Source organism: Microcaecilia unicolor, chromosome 4 (genome assembly GCF_901765095.1).
Source record: "Microcaecilia unicolor chromosome 4, aMicUni1.1, whole genome shotgun sequence".
NCBI lineage: Eukaryota > Metazoa > Chordata > Amphibia > Gymnophiona > Siphonopidae > Microcaecilia > Microcaecilia unicolor.
Genome location: NC_044034.1, coordinates 237,462,729 through 237,486,894, shown reverse-complemented (window position 1 = coordinate 237,486,894; position 24,166 = coordinate 237,462,729). Strand labels below are relative to the sequence as shown.

General features: G+C 43.9%; 1 protein-coding gene across 1 annotated transcript in view; it reads left to right on the top strand.

Annotated features, from left to right (window-relative positions):
• PCCA (propionyl-CoA carboxylase subunit alpha) overlaps positions 1-24,166 on the top strand; it is a 1,085,625-nt gene that overhangs the window by 186,212 nt on the left and 875,247 nt on the right. Inside the window, 2 exon segments of the mRNA XM_030201346.1 lie at positions 10,796-10,909; positions 11,747-11,800. Coding sequence (XP_030057206.1) covers positions 10,796-10,909; positions 11,747-11,800 — 168 coding nt within the window.

The following is a 24,166-nucleotide window of genomic DNA, read 5'->3' as shown; positions in this document are numbered from 1 at the left end:
GGATGCAGTTATCACAGTTGTTTTTCTACCGCAGTGAGGAGAGGACTGTCTGTAGTTTCTCCTTGCATCCGGTTCAGAAGACCTTCTCTTTGTGCCTTTTTGAGTCTTTTATGTCAATTTGCTGTGCCTTGTCAGGCTTTTCCCTTCTCTTCCTGTTTTTTTCTTAATTTTTTTCCCCCAATTTTTAAGTTTCTTTTCTATTTCAGTGACTTAGGCCGCATTTAGGCCTAGTCTCCGGTTGGGTCTTTCCCATGATTTTTTTCGTGGTGCCTTGTCCCTGTTTTCAGGCACCATTGCGTCCTTTGATTTGGCGTCAGACGTTTTTCCTTCCATGTCCACTAAAGTTCCCATTAGTTTTAAGCGCTGTTCCCGGGGCAATTGGACGATCTCTGGCAAAGCACCCATTCTTGGTGTCTTCAGTGTTACGGGCCCAACCACAGCCCTGCCAACTGTGCTTTTTGTCTTTGGATGAACAAGAGGACTCAGGTTGCCAGAGATAATCTTTGGAGCCAGGTCCGAGGCCTTGATGTTGGCATCCAGGTCGGTGGCGTCTGCATCAATGCCGAAGACTGCATCAGGAGTATCGGTCCATGTGGCTGCTTCGAGACCCATAGTCACTGGAAGCAGTAGTGAGTAGGGTGGGTCTCCACCTGTCGACACCGGCTTCTGGACAGGGCCCCCTGGACCAACCAGTATCAGACCTGAGCCTGAGGTGATGTGAGGATCCAACTACGTCCTCATTGGCACCCAGTAGTCTTGACACAAATCTTCGGGTGAAGGCCAAGAAGCATCGGTTGTCCTCGACACATAGTGCTGGTAACTTCAGGGTGTCAAGGGATTCGGCATCCTAGAAGCATCAGTTCTGGGACTATCACTCCCCCTCTCTCCAGGAGGTACTGATGTGTCTGTCTGCAGGCAGCCAGATTCTGACTCCCGTCTTGGCCCCATCAGTTCTGCAGCCTGTCTCAGAGCTGGCACCCCAGTCTTTCCCAGTGTCTGCCCTCGATGAGCGCATCTGGGCCTTGATCCCTGAGCTGGTGGACGTCCTTTTGTAATGGTGCATGTCAGTATCGGGGTTGCTTGCGCCTATGCTGCGGCACCATCATCAACTGCCACCCAAGCCAGTACCTCTTGATGTCAGTGGAGGAAGCTTCATTGGAGCCGAGCTAGGAGCTGACTTCTTGCCCCCCCCCCCCTTCGGGGTCATGGCTCATCTAAGTCAAGGCAGGCTCGGTCTCGCCCCTCCCACGAGAAGTTTGACACTGACGAGGAATGCTTATGGATGTCAGAGGAGGATCCAAGGTACTTTTTGGAGGATGTGTCCTACGGCATGCCCTCTGAACCCTTCACTTGAAAGGAGAAAGTCTCCTCTGGAGAGCCCTTCTTTTGTAAAGGAAAGGGCTGAGTCTATTCCATTTCATTTGAAAGTGGAGGACAAACCCAGGGCTAAGATGCTTGAGGTCCTGGACTACGAGTCTCCTACTAGGGAGACTTTGACTGTCCCTCTCCACGAGGTACTCAAGGAAGTTTTCAATAGGAATTGGGAGTCTTCTCTGTTGGTCCCTGCCTTACAATTCCATGGTGGTAGAATCCGCTCTCAAAAGGACCAGAAGTTCTAGAGACTATACCTCAGTGCCTCTAGGCAGAGAAGCCAGGACCTTGGACTCTTGGCAGGAAGATGTTCCAGGCCTCAGTGCTTGTGTTCAGTATCCAATCATACCAGCTCTTTATGAGTGTGTACTTGCAGGACTCAGTGCATAAGCTGTTGGACTCGGTGTTCTCTATCCCACCGGAGGAGGCCGAGTCAGTATGCTATTTGGGCAAGCAGCAGAAGGCATGTCGTAAGTTCTTGGCCAGGGGTGCCTATGACACTTTTGACGTGGCATCCAGGATCTTTGCTCAAATTATAGCAATTCACAGACTCTTATGGCTGCGTGTTTCTGACATAGAACAGTCTGTTCAGCAGAGATTTGCAGATGCCCCATGCCAGGGGGATAATCTTTTTGGAGAGAAAATTGAGGAGGTTGCTGACCAAATCAAGAAACACACTGATACCATCTCTATTCTCTCCCACTGGGTGCCTTCTGTATGAGCCTCCTCATCTAGGAGGCCTTTTGGCAAGTCGAAGAGGGTTGCCTACTACTCACAGAGAGATGTAGGTACGCCACCTCTTGGCAGCCTGTTCAGGCTCAGCCCCAGTGTTCTCGTTCTCGTCAACAGCCTGCACCTAAGCCCCCTGCTGCTCCCCAGTCAAAGCAAGGGACGAGCTTTTGACTGGCTCCAGCAGAACATAGCCACAGTAAAAGTCTGTACTGGATGACTTGCCAGTCAGGGGGAGGCTATTCTACGAAAGGTGGCTCCTTGTAACCTCAGACAGGTAGGTTGTTCAAATTGTCTGCCTTGGATTCCTCCAGAATTGGCTTCCAAATCTTCCACATTGCACACCAAGAGCTCACTACTTCTGCTTACATTATGAGCAGGTACTTGCAGAGGAACTCTCTGCCCTTCTAAAGTCCCATGTGGTCGAGCCAGTTCCACCGGTGGGGAAGGGCTAGGATTCTATTCCAAGTACTTATTTCTGCAGAAGAAGACAGGGGTATTTGTCCCTTCCTAGACCTAAGGGCCTTGAACAAATTCCTTGTCAAAAAAAGTTCAGGATGGTTTCCCTCGGCATTGATCTGAGAGCAAGGCCCTAGCTCCTATTTTCTGCCCTACACAGGACCCTGCTTGAATACCTTCTACACTTCTCTGAGTCTGGTTTCAAGACCAACTCTGTAAGGGTTCACCTCGGTGCAATTAGTACTCATCAACGTGTAGAAGGTAAGCCCATCTCTTGACAGCCTGTAGTTGGTTGTTTCATGAGAGGTTTGCTTTTGTCAAAGCCCCCTGCCAAGCCTCCACCTGTGTCATGGAACCTCAACATTGTTCTCACCCAGCTAATGAGAACTCTTTTTGAGTCACTGACTTCCTGCCATCTGAAGTACTTGACCTGGAAGGTCGCATCTGAAGTACTTGACCTGGAAGGTCATTTTCTTGGTGGCTGTTACTTCAGCTCATAGAGTCTGTGATCTTCAGGTTCTAGTGGTGGATGCTCCTTTTACTAAGTTTCATCACAACAGAGTAGTCCTCTGCACGAACCCTCAGTTCCTGCCTAAGGTGGTGTCAGAGTTCCATCTGAACTACTCGATTGTCTTGCCACCATTCTTTCCCTGACCTCATGCCTATCCTGCAAGAGTACCTTGTACACATTGGACTGCAAGCAAGCATTGACCTATTACATGGAGCGGACAAGGCCCCACAGACAGTCCGCCCAACTTCTTGTTTCTTTTGATCCCAACAGGATGGGGGGGGGGGGGGGCGCAATTGGGAAAACACACAATCGCTAATTGGCTGGCAGATTGCATTTCTTTCATTTGTGCCCAGGCTGGGCTGACTAGAGGGTCATTTCAAGGCTCACAATGTCAGAGCCATGGCTGCGTTGGTAGCCCACGAGGTCAGCCTCCATTGAAAAAATTTGCAAGGCTGCGACGTGGTCTTCAGTCCATCTCATTACTGGCTGGAGCAGGATACCCTATGCGACAGTCGGTTTGGGCAGACAGCATTGCTGAATCTGTTTGGGGTCTAGAATTCAACTCCACCCCCGTAGGCCCAATTAATTTTGTTCTAGACTGCACTTGCACTCAGTTTGTATATAGTTTCAGGTTGATCTGAGTTATGTCCTCGACATTGTGAGGCCCAATTTACCAATGGTGTTTTTAGTGAGCCTGGATGCTATGTCTGTGAGATCTTCCAAGTATGGGACACCCTCTCGCTGGATCTCTTTGCCACTCAACTGAATCACTGTATGCATAACCTACCATTCCTCTTGTGGGGAAGACTTTGCTGAAATCTCTACAGAAGATCCCCTAAAAATACCAATGCATTGCTACAGTCTTGCTTTGCCCAACCCAAAACAGGGCAGAGCCTAGACAGGGCAACCACTCAAAATATGTATACATGCTATGGATTCCCCACATGTGAGAATAAGTAAGCCTGCTTGTCCTCAGAGAAAGCAAAGATGCTTACTTTTAGCAGGTATTCTCCGAGGATAGCAGGCCTTATGTTCTCACAATCCCTCCCTTCTCCCCTTGGAGTTTTTTTTTTTGTTACATTTGTACATTTGTACATTTGTACATTTCCCACTCATGGCAGGCTCAGTGCGGGTTACGTGGGGCAATGGAGGGTTAAGTGACTTGCCCAGAGTCACAAGGAGCTGCCTGTGCCTGAAGTGGGAATCGAACTCAGTTCCTCAGGACCAAAGTCCACCACCTTAACCACTAGGCCACTCCTCCACTCTTGTCTCCTATTATTTTATTTTTTCATGCTGTAGTATCCGCGCTCTTGTGGCGGGCGGGAATGCACTCATGCATGTGTGGTGGAGCGTGTCTCGCGCTCTACAGTGCTCTCTAAAGCTTGTTACAAGCTCTGGACTGGGCACTGCAGCATCTACTTGTGAGACTATAAGGCCTGCTGATCCTCAAAGAATATCTGCTTATAGGTAAGTATCTTCGCTTTGTTGTTTGAATATTTTTACTGCTGTAATTGTCTATTGCTTATGTTTGACTTATTCTTGCTGTACACTGCCTTGAGTGAATTCCTTCAAAAAGGCAATAAATAAATCCTAATAAATAAATAACATGTCATGCAGTTATTGTGTAAATTAGTGTGCATCATGATGGCAGCATAGTAAGTTATCATTCTCCTGCTCTAACAGCTTAGTACACTTTAGTAAACAGGCAACTTAGTATTTTGAATGAAAAATATTTACACATACAAATTGAATTCTTTCTTGTATTTTTCTCGTTTAAGTTACTGTCTTTCTAGTTGAGCTTTTAGGTTTTTGATCCCTAATTGTATTGGTAGTCTTGGACATTCCTTCCTACCTCAACAATCATGTGTAGACTGCAAGGAGCCCAGTATTAGTCCTACAGCTGAAAGGATGCCTCCTGTAAGACACATTTATAATGCCAGGGCTGCCTTTAGACTGGTGTTGCTTCATGAAGCCATGGCTGGAAGATCTCATGACAGGGACCTATACAGACCTAGAATTAGCCAAGCCTGCTGGGATGAAGAAATGACACACACAGCTAGTGTGATGAAGAAAGGGTAAAACTGGCTGGTTGTTTCTGATTACAGAAATAGGGCAAAGGTTTTTATCTTTCAATGGCTGCCTCTGTCACACCTGGTGCCAGTTGCTCCATGAGACATTAACAGGATCACAGTAGAAGCACTTCTATGATGATGTTTCTCTCTTTTCTGCTGTCTGTTCTAGAGAAACCAGTCAGATGTGGGAGATGGAAAAAGAAGCCAGAGAGACATCCTGAAGTTAACTGAATATCTGCTTTAAAAAAGGCTACTGTACCCCAGTCCTTTTCTCTACCTTCATGGTGTGATATTTAAAAAATGAAAAGAATGCATATACCTACTGCCTCATTCCCCTTCCTTCGTTTCCCTAAAAGTACAGTGATGCAGAATGGAACAAACCTGCTTTTATCATTGAAGTTGGATCCACATGGGTTGAGAATTGGGCTTTACTGTTGGCCTCGCATCTATTTTTCTTATGTGACATACCTTGTTTACACTGCTTTGTTACTGAACCCCTGGCTACATCTAGAGGCCTTCACCCCCTATCCCTAGTGAGGGAGAGAAGCATTCCTTTCTGTATAGGTTTCACATGTTACCCTGGCCAGACTATGTGCATGTATACATATTTTGAGTGGTTGCCCTGTCTAGGCTTACTTTATTTGCTTACTTTATTTTTGTCTATTAGATTGTAAGCTCTTTGAGCAGGGACTGTCTTTCTTCTATGTTTGTGCAGCGCTGCGTACGCCTTGTAGCGCTATAGAAATGCTAAATAGTAGTAGTAGTAGTAAGCTCTGCCCTGTTAAGGGTTGGGCAAAGCAAGACTAGCAATGCATTGGTATTTTTAGGGGATCTTCTGTAGAGATATTTTTTCCTTTCTTTGTCTTTTTGTTCTGTTATCCTATCTCTGTGCACTGTGGGTCTACAGCCACAAGTCCCTGCAGTCCAGAGCCTTCATGCCCTCTCCCTGTGCAAGGGAGGCAAGTGACTAAGTACCTTCTACCTGTAACCAGAAACTTTGTAAGCTTATTCTGCTGGCATCTATCATATCCTATTTTCTGGGTGAATGTATGAGTTTGTAGTCTGTACTCATTTGTCTTAAAATACTGAAGAACTTGCCAGGTATCAGCAGGAGGGGGTCAGGGCTGTTGTAGTTCAGACGGGAGGGCGGGATAAGTGATTTCCTGCCAGCATTCTGTTCCTTCCCTCAGTTCTTTTTTCAAGAGGAGGGAAATGAAGGATCCCAGGATTCTCCATAGAAAAGCAGGATTTGTCAGCTACACTTGCTAATGTTATCTAACAACTCTGCTAACATAAGTAGCCCTTCTATAGCTGTGAAAGACTTTAATTAGCTCTTTTTAGCTTGCGTTAGCTCCCTCTCCAGGTTTGCGCACCCATTTTTGATCAATTTCGTCTTTTCCACCATGCCCTACAGATAGAATTCTCCTGCTCTCTTCACCAACTTTAAATCCAAATAAGGGAAGAAAAAGCCCATTGACAATTAGGTATATTAAGTACTCCCTGACATATTGAATCGGGGAAGAACAGGCTTAAAAGCCTGCTGAGTTGCGGTGATATTTGGTGGACAAAAAAACCCAAGACTGACCTTCAACTTTATGCATCTCGCAGCAGCGGAAATGACAGCAGTGAGCGAGGGATCCTAGCAGAATGATTTGGGAGGAGGACAAAGAAAGGGATCCAGTAGCTTTAGAGGAACATATACTTGCCAGTAAATAGGAATTATGAGTATGGATGTAGGTCTTGAAGTTAATGATCGTAAGCATAAAACATGAGTTGCATGCAGATGTGGAGGGATTTTGTAAAAAGGTAGATGATATGGGGCCATGCTTGAATGAGTTTGATGAGCTCGTTATCACGCATGATCAGGATATGATCTGCCAAAGTGCTGTGACACCATAAGTATGAGGACTTATTACTAAAAATAGAGGATAGTGAAAATTGGGCGCAGAGGAATAATTTGAGAGCATGGGAAGTGCCAGAAAAGTTTCAAGAGCAGGACACACCAGCAGTTATGCAAAACATTTGTCACTAATTTCTCTTAGCAGCGTACCCGGATGCAGAACTATAACCTATTGAATTTGAAAGAGTACATTGGACCTTAGGCCCCAAGGTAGCTGATTGGCCTTGTGATATTGTTGCATGTTTTCTCTGGTTTTCCCATAAGGAGCTGGTGCTTCAAGCTGCACGGAAAGTGGGGCACATTTTGATAGAGGGCGCTAAAGTCGAACTTTTTGCATTTGTATCAGTTATAACTTTGCGCCATCAGAGAGAGTTTCAAGAAATTGTACTGCCTGACCATAAACAATGTGCTATATTGTTGGCATTATCCTTTTGGTCACTCGTTCACTCTTAACTAAAAGCTTATTAGGTTTTGACCTCTCCAAAATTACAGTAATTGTTTATGAAGCTAAGCTTTGGAAGGGGAGGACCCACCACATGGCTGTCGAGAGTCGGCCCCTGCTTGCCCACCCACAAGTTGGCGCTGGCATCTCTGTAATCAGAAGCATTGATTACATTGCAATTCTGATACTTCTTCAATGCTCCCTGAACAGCTGGATTGAACTTTGCTCTGGGATGTGTTGCTTCCCTTCCTCTATTTGTACTGTTCCGGTCTGTACCTTTTAAACGATTCTAAGGCCCTTCTGTGCAGTTGGCAGCATGTGCCCCTTTGTGGCTTACAGCTGAAACTTTCAGGTTGCCTTTGTGTTAAAGCTTACTATGTTGTTGAATGCATTGTGCTTTGCTTATTTGTTAAGTTATATTTGGATTTATAAAGTGAAGTTTTATGATAAAAGGGGAGAGATTGATAAGCGGAGCTAAGGAGAGGGACCTTGGAGTGATGGTGTCCTGAGTATCTCAGGGTGACTGGATAGTGACAGAGAAGGAGCCTCCTCTGTTAGTTCTGTGGTCACCTCTCATTCCCATAACCTGGACTATAAGAATTCCTAGGTTTTCTTTCAGAACCTGTACTGCCGCCACAACTAGCCTCTCTCCAGGAAGACCTAACTTACCCTGAATTCCTGCAGAAACTAACCTCCCTACTTGTTCTGTCTCTTGGAGGTCTTTGGGCTCCTAGTGTTTCTGGACACCCCAAATATATTGTTGCAGTGTCTGTACACAATACTCGGGAAGAACTGTGACAAGATTTGGTAGACCCCTGCCTCTGGGCACACTACCTCCAAGAAGCTAGACATAAAATACCAAGTCTGACCCACCCCTAAGTTTGACAAGCTGCTACCACCAGTTGATCATTGTTAAAAGGATTGGAAATCTTCTACCATTTATATACTGGTGACCTACAATTTGTTGTTCATCTCTAATTCAGTTAAGGAGACATTTGGTTTTGTCCAATTGTGTATAAGAACTATTCATGCCTGGATAACTTCCAACCATTTGTCCCTGAATATAGCAAAAACACACACATATTGTTATTTAGAACAGGGATAATTAATTATAGAAAGGTTTTTCATTTTGAGAATTCTGCGATTCCCATCATTCGTGAAATTAAAGTCTTGGAATTCTTTCAAAACATTTAGTTGCCTTGAAAACCTATTTATTTATGGAAGCCTTTGGTGATGGAGAAGGGAATAGTATGGTCCCTTAGGATAAGATCCCCACATACTTGATCTGGATTGTTGTTCCTCATGACCTAATGGTTCCTGAATGATTTGAAATTATTCTTAAGTATATTGATTGGTTGTATAATAATTCTATTTCGGCTTTCTTAATGTTTCCTGTCATGAAATGGTGTTCCTTTTTCATTTTGTAAATTGTTTTTTGTCTGCAGAAAAGACAGTATATTGAATGTAACAAACCATAAACGTGTGCCCCCTACAATTGGCATCTCAAGAAGCAAGGGGACTTGCATACACAACCCTTGTCACATTGGATAACTATCAACTTGTGTGCATGGGAAGCCCCTGACCTGGTGGATGGACTAGGTCAACTTCTGCCAAGGAATACAGTTCCAGCAGCTGTAGCCTCACCTGATGCTCACATCAGGCCCATCTCTGCTTTCTGTGGACAAAAGGAACCTGGTCCTAGTAGAGATGTCATCACATTATTCTTCTGAAACTCGGAAACACTGGCCATGTCCTCAAGGTGTTCAGCCCCTGGATAGCAAACAAGACACCACCCACCCAATATTCAAAGTGATTTCAGTGGACAGGAGAGGCTCCTGCCTGCTTAAATTGTGCTCTGCAGCCCGACTGCCAATATTCAATATTCCCCCGACCCCCCCAAAAAGCAGTCCCTTTTCTCCTTCCTGGAAACACATGAAGACCTTCTGATCCCACCACTCTGGATAGGGCCCCCCGGGCCTACTTGAAGTGCCTGATGGCCCAGTTGGGCGATGAAGGCAGGAGTAAACTCCACTCACTCTTGCCCCTAGTGACTGCCTCTTGAACATGACTGCCATGATCTCTAGTGGCAGTCTCATGGTACTCTAGCAGCATCCTGTGGTACTTCATTTATTGCTGCATTAGGCATGTGTTATGCCTAACTCAGCTTAGTAAAAGGGCCTCTTAATGACCTATCTAGTTTTGCAGCTGGGAGAGTTGGGGGGGGGGGGAGTAGTGGAAGGTCAGAGGAATAGGCACCTGTAAGGTGGGAGAGGAGGAGAGAGGTAGGTAGATCTGATGTAATGAAATGCCACCACGCTTCACTGTAGCCTAAAGATGGCTCTGCTCAGGGCTGCTAATTGGCTTGAAGGGCTGATATTATAGTGACAACTGTCTTTCTTCCCTCCTTTGATCTGAATGCAGAATCTGTGCACCCTAGTGCTACTTGAGTAGCCCTGTATGGTAGGGAGTTTAAATCTGGTTTCTCTGCAGCAGAGAGAGCACCATGCCTGAGCCACATTCAGCCCACTATCTGAGGTTTTATAATCTGTTTGTTTGACTGTGTTTGAAACCTTCCTGGTTCCTTTAGGTTATTCATTAGTGTGCTCAATTATGCTATTTTTCTGCTTTTAGTGAAATGTATTTTTGTGTAAGATTTGACAAATGTATATTGTACAGGTTTAAGTTAATCCAGAAAGGTATTTGGGTCCGCCTATATTTAGAAAATAGATGGGTGAATAAGAATATAGTAGATGAGGAATTGGCCATGAGCCTGTTAAAATATTTCTTTTTTTTCTGGTTCACGTGTAGTAATATTAAACTCTTTAGTCATAGGCTTTAATTTGTGCATGGTGCTGACCTGATGCTGTGCAGGGACACTCACTGCATCCCTTCATTCAATTCACTCTAATTATCCCCAACTTCCTGGGGAGCCTGCTTAGAACTGGCCTTGAATGTTTGTTATTAAGATATTAGGCTACCCTGGTTACATGTAACATAGTAGTTTAAAACAGTGAATTTACATTTAGATGATCAGCATAGGAAACTGACATTATGTTTGTAATGATTTAATTCAAACATGTGGATATAATACATTATTGAGCATGAGTTAAAAATGCTAATACACACTTGGACTAGAGAGTGTTTTATGAACATTGTGTTTTAGCCTCAGCATTTTTTGCACTTTCAACACACATTTTAAGAACGACCACCGTTAATTATTCTTATAACAATCAAATTCTCAATTTCCTGTGCATATTTCAGGTAATTATTTTTGCTGGGAGCATCTGTTAATTTTTGATTTGTCTCCCTAGATTCATGTGAAAATGGCGGATGAAGCTGTCTGTGTTGGCCCAGCTCCCACCAGCAAAAGCTACCTCAACATAGATGCCATCATGGAAGCCATTAAGAAAACTGGAGCCCAAGCTGTGAGTCTGAATTACTTTATCTTCTGCAGCCATTTCATATATAAATATGTGTAAAAAAATGGAATTTTAGTTTTAAAATATTAAAATATAAAAGATTTAAGATGCCGTTTCACTTAGTTCTTGTCATGTAAGTTAAGTGTGACTGAAATTGCTACTGGAAATCAAAGGCTTTATAGCATCTGGCAGTGCTGGTTGCTGATCCTGCAGGTGGCTGCTGGATTCAGCTTTCACACCAGGGAGCAACTTCAATTCATTTCCAAATTTGCTGAAAAAAAAATCCCAATTAGTTTTGAGCATTAACCCCTTTGATGCTATACCAGATTTTTGGAAGGATGAATTTAAAAAACCGCCAGTGATTGTGTATGTGTTTTGAACTCATTTTTAATCATTAAAAAAAAAAATTATGCACACATAATTACACTTGGAAAAAGTAAATGGTGCATCAGGTAATTATTTTGTTGTTGTTTTTTGTACCATGATTGAAATGCACATTGACTTAAATGGGGTAAATAGTCTTTTTTTACATTGGTCAAGGATTAGCATTTTATCAAGAATGTAAATAAAAGCTATTGAACTAGATTTAAGCTTCTCCAAATGAGATTGAGAAGTTTATTAAATGTTATTAAAATGTACAATTAGGACTACACAAATGGATCCGTAAAACAAGAAGCAAAAAAAAAAAAAGATGTTAGCACCATCAATTTTTTTAAATTCATTTTTGTATGATTGCAAAAGGAAAAAAGATTTGTAGTAGAACTCTTGAAGACAAAGTTCAGATGTTTATACTGTTTTTCAGTATGATTAGCTACATACTAAAGCTTCTGCTTTTATTTCAAGGTACACCCAGGATATGGATTTCTTTCAGAAAACAAAGAATTTGCTAAAAGTCTGGTAGGTTTTATTCATTTCTTGTAGCAGTTAGTTGTTTGGAAAACATTGACATAGTAGAGTACAGGGGTTATTTTCAGCAAAGAGGGAATATCTGATTATGTACTGAAAGTACTATTGTTACACATACAGAGATGAAGCTATACTCAATAATATATTCTATTAAGAACAAACAAATTATGGCTAAAGTAAGTTGAATAAAAGTATCTGTGTGTTTACAAATGACAGGAACAAGGCATTTCAGAAGTGTTTTCCATACTTTTTTCAGTTTTTTCCTTTCAGCTTTTGGTTATAACCATCAAAAGTATATTTGATTTTATAGTTATGTTTCCAGTTTGTAGAAAAATTCCCTTCACTGTTTCCATCGCTGTTTTTAAACCCATTTGTTTCTGGTGCGTTTTCTGTATTGTCGTTATCACTTATGGATGAACTCTATATGTTACAAGAAAACTGTTAGCTTGATTTTGATTTTTGTAATCTAGCTTTTGTTAATTTGTACTAAAGTGTCTCATGTAATCTGATATATTTGGTTGTAATGTTGAAATATATTGTTGTTTAGATGCAAATGTGTTCAGAGTTCTAATAGCTGAATGGGTTTTGAAAAACACTGAATGCTTTTTAATGATGCCTTTTCTAATAAGAATATTTTAATAAGAATGTTGAAAATATATTAATGTATGACCTTTTGAGACTACTCGGATTCCTTCTTGAACCACCTCTAAAGAAGGGCTTTAACATTTTGGAGGTCTCTCTTATTTTGGGTTTTGTTGTATTTTAGCTTTATAAACTGCCTCGACTTGTTGTCATAGGAGGAGGTATAGCAAATGATGAATAAACCATAAATGCAATGTTGGGCACAAATATGCATCCAGAATCAAATTAGTTGAAAAGATAATTTTCAATAGTGTGGGATTGAATCATATCTCAAGGGACATATGTGATTTTGTTTTTCTAATACATATGTACTACATCTTTGGGTAATTCTTAAAGTGCTCAGAAAACATTTTGGTAGACCAAGTGTAAGACTGAGAATTATAAGTTTTTACCATGATATCCTTGTTTAACTGAAAAAAATTTTTTTTTGTTATGCAGTAAATCATTCCAAGTTCCTTGAGGCACAATGTATAAAGTAGAAATAAGTAAATCAGAATTAGTGTTTGAAAAAGTTAGTGAACCCTATTTTTCTTAGCACATCTAAATGGCTAATTTAGAATCAGGTGCTTAATTGGATGACAATTAACCAACCTGCACAGTAAATCTGTACAACTAAGTTTGGGCATCTTGTTATATACAAATGTCCAAAAGATTTTTACTTTGGTCTTTATCATAAAAGTTGGGGAGAACCCATCATACCTTGATCAAATATTTCAGAGAACTTAAGAATAAAATTAGTTGATTCTTAGGGTATGAACATTTCATCACATAACACTTCATCATGTGTTCAAGCTAAATGTATTCAAATTGCGTTGAAAACTTATGGCAGATGGGAGGAGGGGATGCCAGCCACATCGGCATCTGTTCTTTTGCACCTAAATATGAGTCTTGCTAAAACCTTACACATAAAATTTTCGCGAGACTCATGCTTAGACACAGAACAGCATTCTTCCCACCTGAACCTAGGTGCCTCCTTATAGAAATATCCTCTAAGGATTTTTCACTTGCATCCCATTTTATGCACATAAAAACCCTAAGGGTTACATGAATGAAACTGAGCATTAAAACAAGACGGTATGCAATTCCCATCCTCCCCAATCTAACTGTGATATGTGCTATGTGATTAACTGCCGGTGATAAATTTCCCAGTCTTGATCTTTTATCACCTTTGTGCACACATTTTCCGCGTATATTCATTGTGCATTAGCATATGTGCTATTTTAAATGTAAATATCTTTTCTAAGTTTGCTATGCAAGTTTTCCGTACTTACAATTTGAGTACATTTAGCTTTGTACAAGACGTTTTGGGTGATGAAAAAGCTGTTCCTTCTGTGCCTAAATATGAACCTCTTGAAAAATTTATGTACAAGAAGTTTTAGCAAGGCACTTACTAAGCACAAAAGAGCAGGTGCTGATGTGTGCTGACATGGTCCTATCCCCATTTGCTGCAAGTTTTCTGCATATGGAATACATTTAGCTTGAATATATGATGAAGTGTCCTGTGAAGAAATGTTTGTGGCGATGAACTGTCACGTAATAAACTGTCAACAAAACTGAAGCTGCTCTATCTGGACAGGTTTAGAAGACCATAGTGACACTTCACCCAGTAGTAGTCGTTTTGCCAAGATAATTGCAAGAGCAAAGTCCCAAATCTAACATCTAAGGATTTTCAGACCTCTCTTGTTGCAGCAGATGTGAGGGCTCAAGTGTCATTCTTTAGGAAAAACTCATGGCCATGGGAAAATAGCTAGGAACAGGGCCAGCTTTATACATAGGTCCAAGGCAGAAATTTGTAGGGCAGTTATCCTAGTTGCACTTCCCTAAAGCTGGCCTCAGCTAGGAAGAAACCATCATTCTCTAAAAAGAATATTATTGCCACCTACTAGTTTTCCAGTGTTTCTAGTGAGGAGCTGGATATTCCTCAAGATTTCCAGAACAATATTTTATGTACAGATGAGACATAAATTGAAAATTTCAGTCATTAAACATTTTGTTTAGTGAAAACAAAACACCGCCTTCCAATTAACCTCATTTTGACAATCTGGCCTGCAGTGGCGTAGGAAGGTGGGGCGGTCCGCCCCAGGTGCACGCCGCTGGGGGGTGTCGGCGCCGCTGGTTACCTGCTCTCTCTGCCCTGGAACAGGTTACTTTCTGTTCCGGGGCAGAGAGAGCAGGGAACCAACGGAGCCGACGCAGCTCCCAGCGACGACGTGCACTCAGCGGAGCACCATTGGTAATAATGCACTCCGGGGGGGGGGGGTGCCGTGCTGCACCCGGGGGGGGGGGGGGTGCGCCACGGCGACCCGCCCCGGGTGTCAGCCGCCCTCGCTACGCCACTGCGGGCATGATAGTAGAGAAATTTTGATGTGGAGCAGCTTTGCTGCATCAGGACTTGGCTGGCTTGCCCATCGTTAATGAAGCCAATAGTTATTGTCTGTATTGGGAATTTCTACATGAGAGTGTGAGGCTGTTCGTTCATGAGCTGAAGCTGAATCAATAGTGCTTTATTCTACAAGGCAGCAGCCCTAAACATTAGAGTAAATTGACTACAGAATGGAGTTTTCTTCTTTTGGATTGATCATGTCAGTGTCCCAACCTAAACTCTATGGAAATGATGTGGAAAGATCTGAAGTGAGCTTTTGATGCCAGGAGGCTCTCAAATGCCAGTCAGAACAATTTTTTCTCTGTTAGAATAGACAAAATTTTTCAAGGGAGGTGTGAAATACTGATGAACAGTTATAGGAAATGATTAGTTGATACTGTCTGCTCAAAAAAATTCCACCAATTACTTTGTGGTGGGTTTTTGTAACACAAGTATACAGAATCTTTTTTTTTTTTTTTTTTTTTAATCCTTTTGGGGAATTATTTATTCCATGGAATTTATCGGTGTCTCTTATTATGGTTCAGATAAAAATGTAATCGTATTTTGGGTATAAATTGTATTAGAAAATAGACCATCCTAAGGGGTTTACAAATTTTCCAAACTGTGAGTTGGTTCAATTAAAGGTTTGACATACAAAGAAAATATTTGGATGAAAAGGTTGATGATGGAGTGGGTCTTCAACAGCAAAATTCTTTAAAGACTGGTAGTAGGTGCTAGTTCAGTTGAGTTTTTGTAAGAAAGCTTGAGGCAGATAGGTCAAAAATTCCTCCAGGGCAAAAAGTGCCTCATGGCTATTTATGAAAGTGTCATAGCAAAACTGGAGCAATTTTTTTGACTGAAGCAATACAGTCAATATGGGGTAATGACACTTTCTCTATAGGTATGGGAAATTGCTGTGCATAATCCTAACAGTTAATGCAGAGATTTTGCTGTTAACCTAAGGTTAATTCTCCGAGGACAAGCAGGCTGCTTGTTCTCACATGTGGATCGACGTCTGTGTCGCCCAGGAAATGGCAAATTTTTCACCAGCAAAAATAAAAAGTTTTGCCAGAGCCTTCTGGCGCGCATGCGTGAACGACTTCCCGCCCATCACGTGAGCAAGCCTCCTCAGTTTTTTCTTGTTTGCGAACGAGGTGACAGGTTTTTTTCTGTGTTCCTCGTAAGGCCCAGGAAAAGTCTGACGACTGGTATCTATCATTTTTCTTTATTTTTCGTTACTTTTTTCTTTAAAAAAACAAAACAAAAAAACCTCCGCGTAGCTCAATTCTTATTTTAGCCCCACTTTTAAAGTTTCCTTTGTTTTTCGACACGGCAGGTCTTTAGGCCACGCGGTCGGGTTCTCCCTTTCTTTTTTTGTGCCCTTTTTTCTTTTTTTTTATCATTTATCATTTTTATTAGTTTTTTCAATGCACTTAAACAGATACAAATCTGATAAGTAAAATACAGCCATAGAAACAATATTATTACATAACCAATTCATATCCATACCTAATACTGGCTTCATTAGACCTCAATACAATGAGGGGGGTTAGGAATTGGTGAAGACTTAATAAATTTCAGTTTTAACTTGAAGAAAATATGGCACCTTACTTCTCATTTACTGTTTTCTCTCTCTTGTTGTTTTGAGTCTAGAAAAGACTGGAGCTGATCAGGCATATAAAAAACATATTTTAACTGATTTAACCTTACAATACATTTACATGGATATGCCAAGAGGAAGGATCCACCTAATTCTATTGTCTTTAACTTCATTGACAGAAACATTTTCCTTCTTTGTTGAGTAATTTTGTCACGTCAGGATAGAGCCAAATTTTTTCTCCTCCGAAAACATGGTTCGCTGATTTAAAGTATAATCTCATTATTGAGTTTAAATCTTGCTGAAACATAAAGGAAACTATCAGCGTCGCCCTTTCAGTGACATTGTCCAAAGTTCCAATATAGCAGTAATATTATCCACATTTATTTCGTTACCATTTCTTTCTCCATCTGCTTTTTTAATTGTATTAGGTATAAAGTAGATTTTGTTTAAGGGTGGAGTTATCTCTTGGGGATAATTCAGATTTTCTCTCAAAAATCTAATAAACATTTCTACTGGGGGAACCCCAAAAAGTTTAGGAAAATTAAGCAGGCGGAGATTTAATCTCCTATTATAGTTCTCTATTTGTTCAACTTTTCTTCTTATTTCTGCATTGTCCTTTATTACTGCCACTTTAAATTCACTCAACTGCTTCATCTCCATTTGCAAAGACTCCGTTTTTTGTGAGAAATCCTGCTTCACTATTTCTATTGAATCCTTCAGTTCTTGGACTTTAGAGTTCACAATTTTAACCTCACCTGAGGATTGTTGTAAGGTTCTTTCCATATCAAGTAACTTCAGCCATATCTTCCCTAGGCTTACCTCCGATTCTATCCCCGAGGCCATAGATGGTAATGCTGAGCCGGTCACCCCACGAGGTTCACCAACATCCACCATTCTGGAGTCTGTTGGTTTCACTACCCGGCTCGCTGACAGAGCGGGGCACGGAGGTATTGAGAGCGGCGGGGGAGACAATGATGTTTCTCCTTCCAGCGGGGGAGGCGCTTCACCGGCTCCACCCGCTAAGGAATCTGCCCCACTTACTGCAGGAGAAAGAGCGGGGAAGTAGCGCTCCAGCCTTGGTCTCACTGGCGTGGACGTCCCGGTAGGTGGGGGAGCTAGTCGGACAGTCCCTTTCCTTTTAGAATGAGGCATTTTCGATTCCAAGAAAAAAGGTTTTAGCGAGACATGCTGGAGCGAACTTACAACACGTTCGCTCTGGGCGCCATCTTAACCCCCTCAGATAGAAATCGCCCTTTTTTCTTTTAATAGGCACAATCGTGTCTTTTGATTTCGCCGAATCCTTTTCTTCCTTCCTTGTCATCAAACACACCCAGAGGCTTCAAACGTTGTACTCGGTGCAACCGGACCATCTCAGGTACCAATACCCACGCCTGGTATATCCAGTGCCTTGGGCCTGACCATACCCCAGCCACTTGGAGTCTGTGTCTTCGTATGAAGAAACAGACCCAAGCGTCTCGAGAAGGCCAACAAGAAAAGTTTTTTGGGGACTCGGTCCGGTCCTTCGACATCGGTAACGAGGTTGTCAGTGTCAACATCGACAGGAGCATCAACGTCGGGAGCAATGGCTGCTGAGAGACCTACTCGCACTGGGAGCAGTGAGGCGTCGAGTGGGTCTCCACGTCCTCCTCATCGGTACCGAGGAGTCTTGACGGGTGTCGAGCGAAGGCAAAGAAGCACCACCGTCATTCTCCGCACGGTACTGGGAGCTATGGGGCGTCGACAGTCGGCACCCGAGATGCGTTGGCGCCGAGAGGATTGCGCCCCCTCGATACAGGAGGTGCCGATGCGTCGCGCTCCTAGCAGCCCGATGCCTGCTCCCGAGCCTCCACAGATTCTGACACTGCCTGTTGCACCGACCCCACAGCCTTTTCCGATGGCGGCTCTTGACGAGCGCATCTGGGCCTTGTTTCCAGAACTTGTGGAGGGACTGCTACGTCAGTCAGCTTCGGTGTTGGGGGTGCTTGCGTCTTCTGTACCATCTGCTGCAGCGGTGTCTGGTCCTTCTCCTGCGGTGAGGTCTCCAACTGCGGTGCCACCTGTGGCATTGGCTGCCACCCAGGTCGACTCCCCTTTGACGTCAGTGGAGGGAGCTTTGCTGCAGTCAGACTGGGTGTCGGTCTCTCGACATTGCCATAGAAGACGTAGTTCCTCGGCGTCGAGGCAGGTTCAGTGTCAAAATACCTTGGCACAGGTTTTATCAGACACTGAGCAGGAGCATTCATGGAAGTCAGAGGAAGATCCCAGGTACTTTTCTTCTGATGAGTCCTTTGGGATTTCCTCTGATCCTTCCCCTCCACCAGAGAGGAGACTATCTCCGCCAGAGAGAAGACTATCTCCATTGGAGAGTCTGTCTTTTTCCTCTTTTGTCCGGGAAATGGCTAAGGCTATCCCCTTCCCTGTGGAGGTTGAGGATGAGCCCAGGGCTGAGATGCTCGAGGCCTGGATTATTCTTCTCCACCTAAAGAGGCTGTAACAGTTCCTCTGCATAAGGTACTGAAGGAAGTCCTTATGCGAAACTGGTCGGCCCCTCTGTCTGGCCCTGTGGTCCTGAAGAAAGCTGAATCCCAGTCTCGGATTCAATGGTGAATCTGGATTGATGAGGTCCCAGTTACCCCACAATTCCATGGTGGTGGACTTCGCCCTCAAGAGAGCCAGGAGTTCTAAAGACTGTGCTTCGGCGCCCCCAGGCAGAGAAGCTAGAACTCTTGATTCTTTTGGGAGGAAGACGTATCAGGCTGCTATGCTCGCCACCAAGATTCAGTCATTCCAGCTCTTCATGAGCGTGCACTCCAGCTCTTCACGAGCGTGCACTTGCGGGACTCGATATGGCAGCTGTCGAGCTTGGTTGATGCAGTCCCTACGGAGCTGGCCGAGCCTTTTCGCCAAGTGGTCAGGCAGAGGAAGGCATGTCGAAAATTCCTGGCCAGGGGTACATTTGACACTTTTTTGATGTAGCATCCAGGGTCACTGCTCTCAAGGTATAGTGATGCGCAGACTCTCATGGCTGCGTGTCTCTGACCTGGATCATTCTGTCCAGCAGTGAATGGCGGATGTTCCTTGCTGGGGGGACAGCCTTTTTGGTGAAAAAGTAGAGGATCTTGTTGATCAGATCAAGAAGCATAATGATGCTATGGATTCTCTCTCCCACCGTTTGCCTTCTGCTACTGCCTCCTCATCTAGAAGGTATTTTGGGGGGAAGAGGAGTGCTCCCTATTCCTATCCTAGGCGTAGGCACACTCCTGCTTCTTGGCAGCCTGCCCAGGCTCAGCCCCAGCGCTCTCATTCTCGTCAACAGCGTGCGTCTAAGGCCCATACTGCTCCCCAGCAAAAGCAAGGGACAGGCTTTTGACTGACTCCAGTTAAGCATAGCCTCAATAAAAGTGTCCGTATCGGACAACTTGCCGGTTGGGGGGAGGTTGATATTTTTTTCACCAAAGGTGGCCTCTTATAACCTCCGACCGGTGGGCTCTTCAAATAGTCCAGTTAGGATACACCCTCAATCTGGAATCCAAACCTCCAAATTGCCCACCAGGAGCTCATTCATACAGTTCCCAGCACAAACGGGTACTTGCAGAGGAACTCTCCCCCCTTCTACATGCTCAAGCGGTCGAACCCGTTCCACCAGGGGAAGAAGGGCTGGGATTTTATTTCAGGTACTTTCTTGTGCAGAAAAAGAAAGGGGGGGTGTGTCCCATCCTAGACCTAAGGGGCCTGAACAAATTTCTGGTTCGAGAAAAGTTCAGGATGGTTTCCCTGGGCACCCTTCTTCCCATGATTCAGGAGAACGATTGACTATGCTTTCTGGACTTAAAGGATGCTTACTCACACAAAAGCGTCTCCTATATAAGCACACAACTATGGAACGCACTGCCAAAAGCCGTGAAAACAATATACGACCATCTAAATTTCAGAAAATCACTAAAAACCCACCTGTTTGTAAAGGCATACCCTACTAACCCAACATAAATGCCTAATCTCTGCAACACAGCAAAACTAAAAATCGTATTGGACACTATATAACCTCCCTCTCTACAAACCCCCAAATTACTTGAAACACAGGGACCTTATTCTACCACAACATCACTTTGTATCTGTCTCCCTACTGGACTGGGCGAACTCCTTCACGGTACTATGTAAGCCACATTGAGCCTGCAAATAGGTGGGAAAATGTGGGATACAAACATAATAATAATAATATCTCGATACTTCCAGCTCACAGGAAGTATCTTCGATTTCGGCTGGGAACTCAGCACTTTCATTACCGTGTATTGCCTTTTGGTCTGGCGTCTGCGCCCAGAGTATTTACAATTTGTCTGGCAGTAGTAGCAGTGTTGCTACGCAGACTGGGAGTGCATGTGTTCCCTTAGCTCGACGATTGACTGGTGAAGAGCACCTCGGAGGCAGGCACTCTGCAGTTCATGCGAATGACTATTCAGGTGCTAGAGCTACTGGGTTTCGTGATCAATTACTCAAGTCCCATCTCACCCAAGTACAGAAGTTGGAATTCATTGGGGCTCTGTTGAACACACACACAGCTCGAGCTTATCTTCCTGACGCAAGGACATACAACCTCCTGTCCCTGTTGTCCATGGTTCGAGCATCTCAACAGATCACGGCTCGGCTGATGTTGAGACTTCTGGGGCACATGGCCTCCACAGTTCATGTAACTCCCATGGCACGTCTACATATGAGATCAGCTCAATGGACCCTAGCTTCCCAGTGTTATCAAGCTGCGGGGGAACTAGAGGATGTAATCCGGCTGTCCACCGACTTACGGAATTCCCTTCAGTGGTGGATGATTCGATCCAGTTTGACCTTGGGAAGTCCATTCCAAATTCCTCAGCCACAAAAAGTGCTGACGACGGATGCATCCCTCCTGGGGTGGGGAGCTCATGTAGATGGGCTTCACAAGCAAGGAGCTTGGTCCTTTCAGGAAAAAGGTCTTCAGATCAACCTCCTGGAACTGTGAGCGATCTGGAACGCTCTAAAGTCTTTCAGAGATCGACTGTCCAACCAAATCATTTTAATTCAGACAGACAGGTTGCTATGTTTTACACCAACAAGCAGGCGGGCACCAGATCTCGTCCTCTATGTCAGGAAGCCGTCCAGATGTGGCTTTGGGTGCACTGTCATGGCATGTTTCTGCAAGCCACTTGACTGGCAGGTGTAAACAACGTCTGGCCGACAGACTGAGCAGGATAATGCAACCTCACGAGTGGTTATTGAACATGGGAGTAGCCCGGAAGATCTTCCGAGCATGAGGCACCTCCTCGGTGGATCTTTTTGCCACTCAGATCAATCACAAGGTCCCTCAGTTCTGTTCCAGGCTTCAGGCCTACAACAGGCGTCAGATGCTTTTCTCCTGCATTGGGGAACAGGCCTTCTGTATGCGTATCCTCCTGTACCTCTAGTACGGAAGACTTTGCTGAAACTCAAGCAAGGCCGCAGAACCATGATTCTGATTGCGCCCTCTTGGCCCCGTGAAATTTGGCTCCCTCTTCTTCTAGAGTTGTCCTCCGAAGAACCTTGGAGATTGGACTGTTTGCCGACCCTCATCACACAGAATGAGGGGTCGCTTCTACATCCCAACCTCCAGTCTCTGGGTCTCGCGGCCTGGATGTTGAGAGCTTAGAAATTGCTTCCTTGGGTCTTTCAGAGGGTGTCTCCCAAGTCTTGCTTGCTTCCAGGAAAGATTCCACAAAGAGGTGTTACTCTTTCAAATGGAGTAGGTTTGCCATTTGCTGTGACAGCAAGGCCCTAGATCCTTTTTCTTGACCTACACTTACCAGAGTCTGGTCTCAAGACCAATTCCATAAGAGTTTACCTTAGTGTGATTAGTGCTTATCGCCGTGTAGAGGGTAAGTCTATTTCTGGACAGCCTTTAGTAGTTCACTTCATGAGAGGTTTGCTTTTATCAAAGCCCCCAGTCAAACCTCCACCAGTGTCATGGGGTCTCAACATCATTTTCACCCAGCTAATGAAAGCTCCTTTTGAGCCACTGAATTCCTTCCATCTGAAGTACTTGACCTGGAAGGTCATTTTCTTGGTGGCTGTTACTTCAGCTTGTAGGGTTAGTGAGCTTCAGGCCTTAGTAGTGCATGCACCTTATATTAAATTTCATCACAACAGAGTAGTCCTCCGCACTCACCCTAAGTTCCTGCCAAAGGTGGTGTCGGAGTTCCATCTGAACCAGTCAATTGTTTTGCCAACATTTTTTCCCCGTCCTCATACCTGCCCTGGCGAAAGCAGTTTGCATACCTTGGACTGCAAGAGAGCATTGGCCTTTTACGTGGAGCGGACAAAGCCCTTCAGACAGTCCGCCCAGTAGTTTGTTTCTTTCAATCCCAACAGGAGGGGAGTCGCCATCGGAAAACGCACAATCTCCAATTGGCTAGCAGATTGCATTTCCTTTACTTATGCCCAAGCTGGGTTGACTCTAGAGGGCCATGTCACGTCTCATAATGTAAGAGCCATGGCTGTGTCAGTGGCTCACTTAAAGTCAGCCTCCATTGAAGAGATTTGCAAGGCTGCAACGTGGTCATCAGTCCACACAGTCACATCTCACTACTGCCTTCAGCAGGACACCCGATGCAACAGTCGGTTTGGGCAGTCAGTGCTGCAGAATCTGTTTGGGGTTTAGAATCCATCTCCACCCCCCTAGACATATTTTTGTTCTGTTCCAGGCTGCACTCTCAGTTAGTTATTTATGGTTTCAGGTAAATTTATGTTATGTCCTCACCGTTGCGAGGCCCAATTGACCAGTGTTCATTGTTTTGAGTGTGCCTGTTTGCTAGGGATACCCAGGAGAGAATAATCCACCTAGGTGGATGAACACTAACTCCCACGCGGATATAACAGTGTAAAAGGAAGTGGGGAGTGGACCAATGACTCCAGGGAAAACGGGATACAAGTCTACAAGGTATCACTTTATTCAATGACTCGACGGTACCTTGTAGACTTGTATCCCGTTTTCCCTGGAGTCATTGGTCCACTCTCCACTTCCATTTACACTGCTAGGGATACCCCACATGTGAGAACAAGCAGCCTGGTTGTCCTTGGAGAAAGCGAAGATACTTACCTGTAGCAGGTATTCTCCAAGGACAGCAGGCTGATTGTTCTCACTAACCCGCCCACCTCCCCTTTGGAGTTGTTTGTTTGTTTGTTTATATGTTTTTCATTAAACTGAGGAGGCACGCTCATGCGACGGGCGGGAAGTCGTTCGCGCATGTGTGGTGCGCACGGTTTGCATGCCAGAAGTCTCTTGCAAAACTTTTTATTTTTGCTGGTGAAAAATTTGCCATTTCCTGGGCCGACGCGGACGTCGACCCACATTGAGAACAATCAGCCTGCTGTCCTATCTGCTACAGGTAAGCATCTTCGCTTTTTGGCAATTAACACCCAGTAACTGTAAAATTTTATCACACTTTTTACTAAAAAAAAGTCCCAAAAAGAACATTAAGATTGTGAACTTGAAGTCAGTTGGCAAATTCTGGTTGTTCTGCTATTATTTGGTGATTTTTATTGTTATAAACAGAGGTTTTCACTGCTTGCCCAGCATTCTGTTTTTATAGGTGACAGGATCATTTAGCTCAGAACAATGAATATTCTTTTTCAATAAAATTTTTCCTAACTTAGATGTGTTATACTTGGCTATTATTTGGTGATTATCCATAGCAGGAAACTCTGGTTGTTTGCATTTGAATTCCATGCATTATTTGATCAAAACATTGTT